Genomic DNA, 14,628 nt, shown 5'->3' on the forward strand with positions numbered 1-14,628 from the left:
TTTTTTTTAGAAAAAAAAAAAAAAAAAATATATATATATATATATATATATATATATATATATATATATATATATATATATATATATAAAGTCAATCAATATCTTTTTATTGTATCCTCTTTATCATTGCAGCTGGTTCTCCTCTATAATTTCTTGCATTTGCTCTGATTCCTGACAGATTGCTGGTCAGTAGGGGGGCGTAGAAGGATCCTTGCTACATGCCACTCTGGCTGACCCACTTACACAAGTTTTGCATCATCTTCCAAAGCCAGCTTGAAACTTTAGATGTCCAGCCACTCTACACTTTGTAAAAAGAAATGGATATTTCTCACATTGATCTCTCTGCTCTTGCTTGTCACAGCCCTACGGTTTAATATTTAATGAGGTGTCAAAGCCTGAAAGGCATACCGGAGAGAATAAAAACAAACAATTTGGTAAATATTCTCTCTGTTCATGATAACTACTCTAATGCTATATTCCTCAGTAAGCTAACACAAAATCTATAAATTAATTTCAAAAAGGCAAAAAGAGCCACCTGTGGGTATTAATGTGAGAATCATCAGTCCTTAAGCAAACACTTTAATCTCTTTCTTACCCATGAAGAAAACGGTACCTTTTTCTTCTTATCAGTTTTCGATATTAAAGATTAAGCCCACAGAGGAAGAAATGACAGCTAAATGGAAGTTATTGGCCAATTTCTCCGGTCTCCATTACTCCCCCGGAGAACTAGTGCAGGTTTTCACAACAGCTCATATCAGCAATGCTCCAAAGAGAATCCATCACAATGCCAACGAATCGCCTCCTCCAAGGCAGCAGGCTTAAACAGCCATTAATAAAACAAAGATACAAATTTATCAATAAAAGTATAAGTCCAGTGCAAGCAGAATATTCCATCTGCACTTTTTTTTCTAAGGTGAAAGATAAAGTGAGAATTTTCACAAAGCCTTTACAGTCACGTCTAATTAACATCTTCTGCACAGGCACAATGTTCAGAATTTCATACTTAAAGTGGCGGGTCAACACCCAGCTGAATTATTACATTTCCTTTGCCGAGACGACAGTGTGCAATTTTCTGATGCATCACTTTTACATGAAACCTCAGTCCATACTTACTACGCCGCCGAGTCATTGAGCTGGTATTCTCGCGACCTCGTAAAGCAACTCTGTATGCCGCTGTCGGCCCACAACCGCCTGATCACGTTGGCCAAGTCTTCAGGAAGAATGCCTTGCTCTTCCGCAGCTGCAGCGAGAGAGAAGAGCTGCTGGGCATCGTCCTACAAGAGAGGCAATGACAATTATGAGCTTCCCTTGTGGGGAATTTGTAAGGTACTAAGCAAGAAATTTAACCTGGTATATGAAAATATGCAAAAAATATTGCGGGCTATGACTTATTTATAAAGGATAATTTGTTTAATAAGAAAAAGGCTGGACAAAAGCGTTATCTTTGGGAGAAATCTATGGCCACACAAAGGCCGATCTCACTAAAAGAAATGAAACAAACAACAACAACAAAAAACATCTATGTTTGGAGAAAATTATTTAAGTGAACACAAACACACTTGGGTCCAAATCACACACACAAAAAAAAGCCAAAATAAACATTTGGGAGTGGCCTAGTCAAACGTTTGGACAGGCAGAAGACAACAGATGGATGGATGATGGGAATACAAATGTTTCCTGTACTGTTTCTCTTTTTCATATCCAGAACTTTTGGCCAATATGCAAAATATCATTCAACTGTAGCTACAGGTTTAAGCTACAGCCAGGGAAGCAATATGGATATTAGCAGCAGTTGTTACATTTTAATTAATTCTTTTAACATAACTTTTATTAATTACCATCTAGTTAATTTCTTTTTCTACATTCATTTATTGTGGTGGTATTTAGTCTAGCAAATGTACTCGACTTCAGCAGCTGGACTGTATGTGACCCATCCAGTCTATCACTTGTAATATAATACATACACGTCCATATATCTATTATATATTTGGCAGACCAAACGGATAAAATCCAAGTGGAAAATTGATTTCACGTACATTTTTGCACTCGTGTAAACTAGCGTCGCACGATGTGAGCCTGCTTGCGTGCGTTCACTTCTCAACAGAGCCGATGTATCCAAGTGCAGGCAGGCTAACGCGCTAATTGCTGCGCGTAGGAGTGTGAGTGTCGTCACGCACACAGAGCCATTTAACAGAAAGGTTGGTGAGAAACAAAAACAACACACACACACACACACACACACACACACACACACACACACACACACACACACACACTACAGCAGTGATTACAGCTTCAGTTTCTGAGCGCTGACGCTGGCTTCACTGTAAGGACAAACAGTTCAGTCAGGGTTGACTACGACTGTTCCTGGGTTGCAACAAGTCTGCAGGATGCAGCGGAACAGCATCTCTGCCTGAAGTTGTGAATTTTCTATTTGAAATTTAGCAAGCTTGAATTGTATATGTATAATAAAAAAGGGTGAGCTTTGGTAAATGAATCGTAATTAGGACTATTCTTTAATATAATTAAGAGAAGTAATAATTATACTTTGGTTCTAATGTCAAAGGGTGTAGTGCTTAATTGTCTTTATTGTCATAATCTCCTTTTTCAGGGAGAACCATCCCCATCTCCCTCTCTCTTTGCTTCCCCTGAACAGGAACGACGCAAAAAGTACTTTGCAAAAAAATGCAAAAAAAAAAATAAAAAATGGGTCTTGGTACTTGGGACTCATCATAGCACACAAAAAGTAACTGGATTTTATTGCTTCAGTAAAACATTTATAGTAGCATCTGTTCATGTTTCCTGACTCCTCTTTAGTATTTCTGAGGCTATTTTGTTTTCCTGATTTTATTTATTTCTCTGCAAAGCACTTTGAAAAGACAACTGGTGAAAAGCTCAATACAAATAAATATTGTCTCATATGTACCACTTGGGTTTGGCTGCAAAATGGAGGAAGCAGAATAAAGTTAGACTTCTTTTTTGTTGCGTCACCACAGCTAACAAATTAATGAATCCTCAGGCATGCATGGCAGGACAAACCTATCATTTTCAGCATGCAGGACTGTGAGTTATGGACAAATGTCCAACCCCAGTGACTTAAACACAGTCATCAAGTTCTCCCTCAGTTTAGTCATTTACTCAAAACTTCCAGCTGTAAAATCACAAGGTGCTGAAACCTAAAGACTCCTTTAAACCCTCAAACGAATGAGTGATGTCAGAGTCATTAGTTAAAACCTGTGAGACACACACCGGTACTGACAGGTAGACCTGACAATGACAGGAGGTCATGGATAGTCATAAAATTATAATTCATTGCTCTAACGATGCAAAATTTAACAATGCGACCATGTCTGAACTCTTCCCGCTACAGCTGGGCAAACTAAGCAGGATATCAAATTAATTCAGCTGCTGATGCTACAGACAGCATCCGTTAGCACTTTTGAACAAACCCATCCCCCCATCCCCCTCCAGAAGACCCATCAGGAACTATTTCTGCAGTAGCTTCACGTATTTATAAGTTTCAGACTCCAACGTGTCTATTACAGCTCTTAGAGAGAGCAGATCAAAGATGGAGGGGATGATGAATTCAGTAGGGCAGACACTGTTTCCCTGCAGGTTGCAGTGATACATCAGAGAAGGATCACACCATGTTCCAGTTTCAACCACATCAATATTTCTTCAGAAAAAAAAAAAAAAAAAAGCTGCTGTGAAACAGGTGCGTGCTGGAAACCACATGATCCTACGTTTGTTTTACCGGCGCAGCTTCCCAGTGTTATTGACTGAGCAAGAATTGCCAAGAGGGTGTGAGAAACAGACCTGCTTTACCAGAGGCGTCGTAACCCTAAAATAATCTTTGCTCACCATCAAGTTGCACCGGGGTAGGTCTAAGTCAGGGAGTAAATGTTATTTTACCGTGAAAATAAGTGGAGCATGCAGCTAAGCTTGGAAAGGAGTGGGTTTTGAAGCGAGGCTACACACCGGTGAAATTGGTCAGGGAAAGCATATCGTGAGCTTTAAAGTCTGAATTAGACAGAACTGCAAGATGGTGTGGATAAAACAGTGTTTGTCGAAGACAAAGGGAGACCTTGCTAAGAACAACAGCTTCACGCAGGATTTACTAATTATAATTAGAACTGCTTGCTTTCAGCCCGGCTGTTAACAATGGAGCATTTGCTAAAAACTTAAATAATGTGTAGATACATTTAAAATTTTGACAAATATTGGACTTTAATCGGTGCCTTGCGTTTGTGTGTCTTACCGTCCTGGCAGGGTCACTGTAGTCTATCTTGAGGCTGGCCATGGCTTTAACAATGGCCATAATCGACTGGATGGTATTACTGTAAACAACGGCTCTGTACTGTTTACACTCATCTTCTGAGTAGCCATCTTCGTGGATGATCCTAAAATATCAGGAAAAAAAAACATGAAGTATCTGTGGAAAATAATAGGGAAATTCAAAAGCCCACAAAGTAAACACACTGCGGTTGCTTTTCTAAATCGAGGCCTCACACTGTCTTTGCTGCTCTGCTGCATTTAGAATCATGGAGCAGCTCTGCAGAAATAGTCTTCTGACTGTGTTGGCACAAATACATCTGGTAGAAATAAGGATTCACACACATTTTCATTTTCAAAATGAAATGATCTGGTCAGATTTTAAATATGTAGCTTCCAAGGAAGGAAGGAAGAAAAGAATAAAGGATGAAAAGATGGAAGGAAAGATGGACAGATGAAAAATGTTTATCTTGTCAAACAATGTTTATCTTGCCTCCACACACAGTGAGGATTAGATTAAACAAGATAGGACATTCTCAGTTTCTCACTTTTAGAAAGCTGCACCAGAGAGTGGAGTCTTGGAGTCACAAAGTCTCCATGACAATCATCCACATTATGGTTTTATCACACATCTTTGTCAGGGGCAGAGGGGGCAGAAATTGTAAGGGGTTCTGCATTTGAAGCCAAGACCAATTTCACACAAAGCAAGTGTGTCTGCACCATGTATATCAGCGTCTAATTGAACATGACTTTAACATACCTGTGGCACACAGTCCGATATGTCAGCCAATGATTTAGTCCATCTGCAATTTTAGTATCGATTCTAACAACATAAAATGGAAATGAGCGTGGTAAAAGGTGGGTAACCATCCATGCAAACAGTCAAAAATGTGTCACAGCAGTATCACATTAAAACTGGCAAAGATGCACACTAGTACTCTGCTTGAGGGTCAATAAAGACTCAGCAACCTCACAGGTATACAATTACACTGTCGGGGAGAAAAAGAGCAAAACAGGTGCTGGAAGAACACGAGAGTACAGAGAGAGAGCTCTCACCTCACCAGCAAGTTCAATTTCTGAGGTGACAAACAAAATAAAGTATCTAAAGCAGATGCACAGTACAGTTATACAGTTATAGATTGAATTTAATGGCAGCACTAAAACTCACATGTTTTCAGCTTTGCCATCGAAAGGTATTCTGCATGCTTTGCAACACTTCTCATCAGGTTAATTACGCTTCCCAAGTCAAATCAATACATTTCACAGTTTGCGTTCTAATTAGTATTTGGTTAAAGTACCTTAACTATAAATTTATGGAAGATATGTGTGGAGCAATCTGATTATACAATGTGGAGACAGCAAATAATGTGAGGGAGGGAGGAATAGATAGTGAATGGACGGATAGATGTGCTGATGAATAAACCAACAGATGATGATGGGATGAGGAAGAAAGTCAGGAAATATTATCCTTATTGCTCAAGCAGACCAAGAAAAAACATTGAGATAAAACTGCAGAGAGTGTAGGAACCAAGCCTAAGGTTGATGTAGAAGAAGAGGTGCAGCAGTCTGGTAAACACATAAGCTGAACTGCATCATCTCTGCAGCATTCAGCTGATGCAGTACGCCGAGTCCATCCCTTGCAGCAATGTAATTGTAAGCAAAGAATAATGGAAGTGTTTGCCTTTCCACGCGCACATAGACGTTTCCCGTCAGATACATCAGACTGCACAACAAAGTGCTGAAAAAGCAATCTCAGATAATATTCTGTTGATTCTAAAGGGAAGCTGCTTGATGGAATAAACTGAAGTGATTAATGATGACCAGAGGTAAGTTATAATGAGATCTCATTTGTTTTAAGATGCCAGGTCTGTGGTTTTTCTAGCTTCCTACTGGCTATTTCTGTGTTTAACAGATGGATGTCATGTGTGTCTCACGTGGTGATTTATCCGTGTGTCTGAATGTATTAATTAAATTATTTCAAAAACAATGGACTGTTTCCACTCGGAGCTCATAATAAGTGGATTCAATGCCTGGTTAGCCCTGAGGAATGTGAATAATTTAGTTTCCTCAGATGTGTGTGTGTTTGTGGGTTTACTGAATCCTTCACAGAAATAAGTGCTTCTCTGATTATAGACTTATCTAACAAACATAAATTCTTCAAAATGAGTACTTAGAATATTCCTGGGAATCATATTGGAGGAATCCAAACGCATCTCATCCAACAATGACATAGAACTGTAAACTATTGCTGTTCTGGTTTAAAACATTTACAATCAGAGAAATAACTGAAAAAAGAGAAATGGAATAGTAAAATAGTTCAATAGTTATTGAAGTGGTTTGTGTTGCTGCACAGGATTCATTTCAGGTTAAAAAAAAAAAAAGGAAGTGAGCAAAAGCAAGAAATGAAATAAAAACAGTGTTCTTAACTTACTTCATTTGCTTTACAATGGTGCTCTTTCCAGACTCCCCAGCACCTGTTGAGACATTAAAATATTAATAGTTACAAATAAATCTAAGGCCAGTGTTGTTTTTGCAAAATAATTAGAACAAAGTTCAGATGCAGCAGTGACTGTTCTGCTCTGAAAACATGAGTGACCCAGTGATGACCTGGCTCTTTTGTCCTCTGGGTTGTTTACGTTTATTTATGTTCCCATATGTGCGGACGTGAGCCATGGACACAAATGATCTTCCCCCATTAGTTCCAGTGTTTGTGTTTTAAAAAAAAGAAGAGTGTAGTCAACAGATAAACCATTACAAGCCAAACTTTAAAATAATTACAAAAACTTATCTTTTAAATTTTACTTTTTTTTTGCTGTAAATCTGTTCAGCAGCTCCATAATTTATTTTCTTGTTTTCTTATTTTATTCTGCACCTCAGTGAAATATTAACATGTTTTATCTCTGGGAGCTACATCATGTTTTAGTTTTAATAAGCTAAAAGCTGATAAGACAGTCTTTAGTGGAAAAAAAATATTTTCAAATTAAGCTAACTATCGTTGCGACGCATAACTCATAAATGGTCTTTAAATAGATTAAATTATTTATTGCATCTTATGATTTTTTGATTCCTTTTCTGTCTGACTTTCAGATGTTGAGTATGACTTCAGCTCCCATGAAATAGGCAATGATACTCTTTAGCTTTTTGTTTCATTTATACGTTAAAAATTCTTTATAAACAAACATGTAACAAAATCATTCGATAAATAAATGGGTTAAAAATTGAGGGTGGCAGTTCTTTGACACTTTCTAAGCACTATCAGAATCAGTTATACCGTCATCAAATTCACACTTAAACAGTTGTTTTGTTGGTCCGTAATATATTTTAATAAAAAATGATAAATGTTAGCTTTTCAAAACATTCTCTGTCATTATTCCGGGGGTCTTTATGCAGACAGTGTGAAAGAGAAATAAAAAGAAGCTAATAACTAGATGAAAAGTAAAGATAAAAAGAAGCTAATACTTTAAATCTAGCAGATTAACTTAATGAATTATGAAGAGCAGGTTTTCTGAAATCAACCTGCTCTTCATTATTTAATATTTCAAACATCAAGTCTCCAACGTGTTTATTATTATTATTATTATTATTATTATTATTATTATTATTATTATTATTATTATTATTATTTTATTTTTTTAAATCAGAAAACTTGTTTAAATTCCCAGTTTTTCCCAGGTCTGTCATAAATAATCAAAGACTGCCTTTGGTGATGATAAAGAAAAGAAAGTATTGTAAATGCACAAGCTGGCTTGAAAGCCGAAGTTTACAATACTGCCCTGCGTAAAGAGAAAGTGGAGTATTACTCTCTCTGCAGAGACACACACACACAGTGAAGGTCACCTTCCTCCATGGCACAAAAATAAAACGTTTCCATTAATATTTGAAGCCTAGCAGGAGGTGAACGCTTGTAAAAAGGAAGAAAGAGATGAGGCTTCTAATCTTTCTCCCAGGGTGGCTTATGAGAATAAGACACTGTTCTACTGCTTCAGGGGGAAATTTTCTGAACCTCTATCAGATTTTACAGGTGAAAGTCAGCTTGTTGCAAATTGAAGGAAGAAACGGTGCAGACTAAACATTATTGTTGTCATACATCTTTGGGCTGAAAGTCAATTATGAAACAATACCGAAAGTAAGTCAACATTATTTGGCTTTCTTAGTGTTCAAAAAGGAAACGAAAAGAACTGCCAAAATGTATTTGTTGCGGTCCAAGGTATTAATACTGTGTTTGAGATTTAAGCTCAAGATTATAACTATTGTGAAAGGGAAGCTGCTGGTGTCATTATGTGAAAGGCGGACAGACGTATACAGATTTCATCCAGATTAACCACAGGTATCAGAAAATGACAGCTCCCTGCATTGTTTCTTTATTACACAGCAAGTCTAAGTGCTACACAAACACTGTGACAGAATAGAAACAATTTATGGAGCCTGTGACCTCACCCCAACCCTTCAGCCATCCATCAGCGGCTGCCTCCTGCTGCACAAATACCAGCCACTGACTTCTGCTGCCGCTTTCAGAGTAAAAATGTCTGAGCTACAACCAAAGCATCCTAAACAATCCGTCTAATACTGAAACATTGTAATTCTGACTTTTTAGTAGCAATGACCTCACAGAAAAAAATAAATTTTCAGCAAGTGCTAAACAATTTTTAAAATATGATCAATTATTTTACTGTGAGATAAACAAAAACTGGAAGATCAATTTTTACTAATAGCCCTGAAGAATTAGATTTTTTGGGAACCAATCTCTTTGCTGATCACTTAGCCAGTTTAATTTTGAGTTAGAAATGTGCTATAGTTACATATGGGATCATTGTAATTTCATATTAAGGATGCAGTGAAAAAGGAAGATGGAAATAATTGTTATCTATGTACATGATAGTGTTAGAACTGCAGCACAGATAGCTGCTACTGGAAATTAAAACAGAAGCAGTTTAAAAAAAAAAAAAAAGAAAAAAGAAACGTATCTAAAAATGTATTTTGATCCTTTTGTTGTTTCATTACTATGCGGTAAACATTTAGGGAAATATTTATCATGGTCAATGTGTTCTGTATGTCAGTGTTCATGCCAGTTATGATGTTTCTTTATTACTACTGGTTAACATCCACCATGAGAAAATGTCTAAGTGCCAAGAGTCACATCCTGCCAGGGTTTGTAAGAGGACAAGACCGTATAAAGCTAGACCGATGGATATTTGCTAAATAAAAGCTAAATGTTAATATCCGTAGTCAAAAACACCACTGCTGAATTTGTATGTAGCTCTCCAGGGAAAGGTTTATTTTCTGCATGTCTGATTAGAACAGGAACAAGGGAAAAAGACAAGTCTGCATGTTTTTGGCCAAGAAAAGGATTGTTTTTTTCGGATAGCCCATGTTAAACATGTAATATTTAATCTACCTATAATTGGTCAACATTATTGACAATTATACAACAATTGCTAACCATTGCAACTGAAGGCTTTATGGGATCACCAGTAAATTCTGAACTATTTGTATTCCTCTTAACACCTAACGTTACAAGCAGTCTTAAAGGTGTGCGTTGGCTGTTTCTTTATTAAAGCAAAAACAAACAGTGTCAACATTAATTGATCACAGTGGGGCACAACACAACTCTCATCTTCATATGAGATAGGGACACCAACAGTCAACAAAGCTTCATTATGAGGGGACATAAAAATGTTGAAGCATATTGTAGCACTGAGGGATATAATTATGGCTCTATAAGACCATAAAACGATTGCTGATATAATTGATATTAAGACGTATTCACATAGAGCTAAATGAAATACACAAATATCTGTTTTGTGTAGAACATTAAATGAGTTTGATTAGAAATGCCACATGGAGACTGAGATTTGGTACGCAGTGGGGGCAAGTCAGCATCTATTTGCAGACCTTAAAACTTTGACTTTTTATTGTTGGCACAGCAAACTCTGGATTGCTTTGTGATGGGGATATGACAACACCACTTCCATTTCCTGCTTCATTAACCACAACTATCCTACCCGTGTTGTTTTCCAGTGAGTGTCAAAAAAAAAGAGGATCAGTGATAAGAAAATCCAAGTTGGTGGAGAAAAGAAAAACCATAACTCGCTTTTCTTTCTCTCACTAGCCATGATGGGTGCTTGGCAGCTCTCTCAGTTGCATACTTCTGATGCCACAGAGTCTGCTCAATAAGTGGACGACATGTCCTGATATCGAGCAGATACATTTCCACCCATCCTTTCAGAGTACATATCAATGAGAGCGAGCTTAACACAAACAAACAAACAAAAAGGATATTTGACTTTTTGGTTGCCAAAACCTCTCTGGTTTTATATAATAATTGTATAATTGTTTGACACACGTGGACATTTTTTTTTAAAAGGATGGTATGTATTTTCCTGGCACATAGTGCCATTTATAGCACAATCAAGTAACCATTTTACCTTCAGTTATAAAAATGTTGTATTTATCAAACATTTGACGCCTTGATAATGGGCTTCTGTCTCTTTAAGAAGCTCCTACTCTTTCGGATATTCCACCCTCAGGACGTCATCACAATATATCTACTCAAAATGTCATTGACAACCACCAGAGGTTGGAGTCCTTGTCAAACGGTGTTTTTGATTAAAGTCCCAGAGGGTTAGAGTCCCAGTTAAACGACGTTTAACTGAGGTCCTAAAAGGGGCGCTGGTTTTAATGTTTTTATCTTTTTTAATCTTTTTTCAAAATCTCTTTCTCTTTCTCACTGTTTGTTCAATGTCATATGCTGTTTTTATTTTAATTATGTAAAGCACTATGAAATGCCTTGCTGCTGAAATGTGCTATACAAATAAAATTTGATTGATTGATTGATTGATAGAAGGAGTTTATCCAATAAGCTCAGCAGACACACAGTTTCAACAGGTGTTTGCTTAATTGCTGCTGCCGCTAGTCTAGTGGAGCAGTGTGCAGGAGGCACAGGAGAGGGGTGTAATTTCAAGCAGAGGCTTTGTGGAAATACGCAGCGCTTTGTATGAGCAGGCGTTTTAAGTATCCCTCGATGGCTGCCACAGAAGATTCAAGGATTTCTCAATCATGAATGAGAGAATCAAAGCAACACTCCAGGTATTATTTTGATGGTGAAATAACATCATAACATAATGTAAAGCTAAAAAAAAAAAATGTCGATCTTACCTAATACCTCCCCGTTTAACACTACAACACCCTCACAGCTGGACCTGCAATCAGTCGATGTCTGATGAACATGGGGTCTAACTGCTCACTCACTGCATGCCCACAGGGAGGGGTTTATATTGGGCTGGATGTCTGCTTCTTCGTGTTCAAATCACAATCTGTCGGGGGTGGATGTGGATCTGAACTGACATAGGTTGGACGGTGAAACCTAGTGTTCAAATCTAACAGTTTGAGTGTTATTAATTAGCACGCAGCGGCATGCAATGCACATCCTCCGTTTGGTCACTGTGACTAAGCAAAGGTGGGCAATAACACCATGAGAGAAATGTCCTTTCATCATGAGCTAAAGCATCACATGCTGACTTTTCTTTTGATACAGAGTTCAGTACTGGAGGTGTGATGTTATGCAAAGTGAGACTCATGTTTCAGACATTACCCTGAGTCTGTAAGTTACCAATTACCACAGTGATGAAAACAAACTGATGCACAATGGATGCACATATATTAAATGTAAAACAATAAATAAATAAAAAAAAATGCCTCTTTTCAGGAATCATATCAAGCATCTGGGGATTAAATATACATAAAGTCTTTAATGGTTGAATCATGTCAGATTACAAAACGTGGGTGGAAAAGGTCTCTACATTTTGGTTTTGCTTACAAGAAAGACAGATTTGGTTGCTTATAAATATTTCCACCCATGAAAAGGTGAACAATAATAGTGTGGAAACTAAAGGAGCCCAATTCATCACTCTGCCAAGCTATGGGTATTGTGCTTGTTAATCAGCCAACTGGAGCAAATAGCACAAGGCTAATTGAGCAGCTAATACCAACTGGTTGCACTGCCGGTATTATTCAAAAAGGAGCAGAACTGCAAACAAAGGGGGTTATATTTAATGTAATTAGACCCGGGAAACAACTCAGAATTTCAGTAAGTCTGTATTCTATATTGTTACTGACCTAATAGTAAATGTATGATAATCATAATAACCAAATAGCGTTGGTGTTAGCTCTCTCTAAAATAGGAGGCAACAGGACTTCTTGAAAATATTTCACCTCTTATCCAAAAAGCTTCTTCCATTTTGCAGCTGAGTTATGAGTAGCAACCAATACTTTTATTTGAGTGTCGAACCGAAGAAATGCTTTGCATAAAAGGGTCCAAGACAAATGAATTTCTATTTTAGCACCAGAAATAATATAATATAATAATATAAATGAAGTATGATAAATTTTACTATATCATTCACACACAAAAATAATAAATTGATAATCAGGATCAGGAGCATCTTACTGTCCCTGATCAGTGATCAGATGGAATGTGTTGGATTGTTTCTGCAACAGTGGGAATAACTATCATTTTTCTGGCATTATGTCATGTTACACTGTACAGACTCAAGTCAAGCTACAACTACTCTTAAAAATGAAGTTTTTAAGGCATTTCCTGTAAGCTGTTCTGGAAAACTTAATTGTTCATAAATGTTAGTTTAGGAATTATGACATAATTACAAAAAGACAAATAATTGTCTTTTTGTACTGCTGGCATAAAGTATGAGAAGTCAGACTTTACATCTGTTCAAATTTCCTCTCCCCCTTTTGAAAGCAGGAAAAGTACAACTGCTCATACAAACACTGACCAAAACACACATTTAAGATGATCCACTGTGGCACACTTACAGCTCCCATAGACATCGAAATAAAAAGACTCATTAAGTATAAGCAGTATTAAATTCAAGTGGCTGTGTCTCAGGCTGAGAAGCCAGGACAGGGAGAGATAATGCCACGCTTTTTCTGGCTTCTGCATGCTGCTGGTGCTCAAGGGAAGAAGCACCAGTTCTTTAGAAAGGAAGTGGGAAACCTCCTGGCAAAGTGTCTCTTTGGATAAAAGGAAGAAACTGCGTGACTGAATGTCATTGAAGGATATCTAGGCCTACACGAAACCCAAAACGCCACCGGAGCAGGGGGTGGGTAGAATCCATTATGATCAGGTGACTTCCTGAGGTCTGCATTTGGTTCATGCGCTTTAATTACAAGTCTCAAGCAAGGACAGGCCACATTATAAATTGGCTGAGAATAGCAGTGTGCAATTGGGAGAAGATGCAAATCGTTTCGGTGCAGTTTGGAGGGCACAGATTCCCTTTGGAAAAGCTGAGCACTTCATATTAACTATGTGTGGTGCGAACATGCAGGCCAACTAGAATCCTGCATATATTAAGAAACCCCCAACTATAAATCCCATGCAGGAAAGACGCTGAAAACTGTGTGAAGGAAATGCAACGTTGATTCCAGCTTCCTCCGGTCAGGTTGGCGTACCCGTGAGGCACTTAACCCTAAATTGCCCTTGGGTGAGTGTATCAGTGTATTAAATATGTGCAGGTTGTGAGTCTAATCGGATGAACGTATCTGTAGTGTCAGGCACCTCGAGTTCAATTCAGTTCAACTCAGTTTATTGGTATAGCGTCAATTCACAATAAATGTCATTACAAGACGCTACACAAAAAAAAGTCTTTGCAATTCAATCACACATTCATTCCAAATGATTATCAGACACTGGCATTAAGCTCAGTTCATTATTCAGATTAGTATAAAAAGCTTTTTACTTAAGGAAACCCAGCAGATTGCATCAGGCAATTGACTTGCAGCGTTCACTCCTCCTTGATGAGCATGTAGCATTCAATCACTTGCATTGACTTTACACCCATCCTTCATGCATGTAAAAACAGTGGAGAAGAAAGAAAAAAAAACATCCGTTTAACAGGAAGAAACCACCAACAGAACACGGCTCCACTTTCAGGTAAATTCAGTCCATTTACCTTTTTCTGCCTTGAAGCTATAAACCACAATTGATCATCTGTTTAGGAGAACAGGCAACATCACATTCTAAACAAAAGGGAGCGATTGCTATGAAATGTGATTTTAATGCTGTAAGACAAAATGATGAAGAAGTTCATCGGTCTCATGTTTTATTTAGCATGATTTGGGAGGTGTTTGAATTTCAGATCATATTAGAATCTGTGATTTCCAAAATGTTAAAGATATTTTGAAACTGATCAAGTTAGAAAAGTTAGAATACACCAAAGATAGGACAGCACAACTTTGCAGCACACAACCTTCCCGTCATCGTATTATGTCTCCTCCTCTAGAACTTTATTGCAGCCTAAATGAACTGCAAATATGACTTAAGATGTAGTAGAAAACAATGTC

General features: G+C 37.6%; 1 protein-coding gene across 1 annotated transcript in view; it reads right to left on the minus strand.

The window, feature by feature from the left end:
• gnai2b (guanine nucleotide binding protein (G protein), alpha inhibiting activity polypeptide 2b) overlaps positions 1-14,628 on the minus strand; it is a 46,397-nt gene that overhangs the window by 9,360 nt on the left and 22,409 nt on the right. Inside the window, exons 2-4 of the mRNA XM_015035704.1 lie at positions 6,704-6,746; positions 4,259-4,400; positions 1,114-1,274 (exon numbers count right to left, since the gene is read on the minus strand). Coding sequence (XP_014891190.1) covers positions 1,114-1,274; positions 4,259-4,400; positions 6,704-6,746 — 346 coding nt within the window. The remainder of the gene's footprint in view (positions 1-1,113; positions 1,275-4,258; positions 4,401-6,703; positions 6,747-14,628) is intronic.

Source organism: Poecilia latipinna, unplaced genomic scaffold (assembly GCF_001443285.1).
Source record: "Poecilia latipinna isolate Pla-1442-1.1 unplaced genomic scaffold, P_latipinna-1.0 Scaffold345, whole genome shotgun sequence".
Taxonomy (NCBI): domain Eukaryota; kingdom Metazoa; phylum Chordata; class Actinopteri; order Cyprinodontiformes; family Poeciliidae; genus Poecilia; species Poecilia latipinna.